Source organism: Cryptomeria japonica, chromosome 2 (assembly GCF_030272615.1).
Source record: "Cryptomeria japonica chromosome 2, Sugi_1.0, whole genome shotgun sequence".
NCBI lineage: Eukaryota > Viridiplantae > Streptophyta > Pinopsida > Cupressales > Cupressaceae > Cryptomeria > Cryptomeria japonica.
In genome coordinates, this window is record NC_081406.1 from 55,191,842 (window position 1) to 55,193,104 (window position 1,263).

At 37.1% G+C, this 1,263-nt stretch overlaps 1 protein-coding gene across 1 annotated transcript; it reads right to left on the reverse strand.

The window, feature by feature from the left end:
• Positions 1–269: 269 nt before the first annotated feature.
• On the reverse strand, positions 270–719 carry LOC131859132 (uncharacterized). The gene has a single exon (XM_059212682.1). The coding sequence runs from the start codon at positions 717–719 to the stop codon at positions 270–272; it is 450 nt and encodes a 149-aa protein (XP_059068665.1).
• Between the last annotated feature and the right edge of the window lie 544 nt (positions 720–1,263).

Below are 1,263 nucleotides of genomic sequence, written 5' to 3' on the forward strand. Positions count from 1 at the left end.
TTTCTTATGCATCTTAGGTGGCGCTTTTCTACAAATAGATGATGGTACAGATCTAACACATTTTTTATTCATCAAACAAGCTGTGTAATTGAGATTACATCTTTGTAAATATATACCAAAACCTTTTTCATGTACTAGAATATAATAATAGAATGTGAAATACAAAGATTGTATTTGAACCTATCAAAGTGGCGCAAACCCCTTTAAACCTTGAGGTAAATAATAAAAGAATTTTTGCGTGTTTCCTCATCCTAGTATACTTTATGTTCTTATAATAAATTGTGGAGAAACATATCCACATTACTCCACGCCATAGGCAAACTAACAGTGAGTGAGGTGCCTAAGCCCATTAACACCAAACTCGAAGTAGCCAAAGCAATGGTGGGCCTAGTACTCATTAAACACCACTGCAAAATTCCGGTTGCCTGAGAAATAGTGGAGTAATAATCAGAACGCATGTTTTTCTCCCATTCCATCCATTCCTCGGGAGGACGGTAACAGCTTTCCTGCAACTTGAGCTCGTACACTCGCCGTCTCAAAACGGAAATATTTGCGTCTACCATGCTCGGCCCTTCGCCACAATCATAATCTCCATACCTTGCTCTGATGCAGCCCTCCATATACTTTTTTCTCAGACTCACCTTTTTCTTCGGTTTCTGCAAACAAAAGAAGCCACATGCATTGGGCTTGACTACAGATGCAACTCTCATAACCTCCATGACTATTAAATATTAAACAACGATTTGTTCTTCGCCAAAGAAAAACAAGAAATGAAAAATTTGCAGATATCAACAGATTTGAAAGAAGGGAAAAGAAAGAAAAAATGCAGTGAAGATTGTATGGGTGATCATCCTGTATTTAAGGGGTAATGCCAATTTGAAAATTATATATCGGCCGTCCATGACCTCACCCTTTCCGCGTCCTTCCAACTCTTTTGCAGCATTTAATCACATATTAAACAAATTAATTAAAACTTTTCCATACTCTCGCTGCGTCTTTTTCCTTTTCCGCGTTTTTATTTGACGTAGTCAACAAAGTATTTATTCTAATTTAATATGGTCAAATCTGTATTGAGTTGGGGCGAATTGTTTTTGTGTGAGTGTCGGTGGCAAATGAGCAGAGATGCGCATTTCTTAGTCCATGTTCTCTCGTTGTTGATGAAAAAGCCAACTATTTTAAGTTTTTCTTCTATGTGATGATCGATGATGAACACGTACAATTATTTCCATATATATCTTTAAGCCAAGCATCCATGTTATTTTC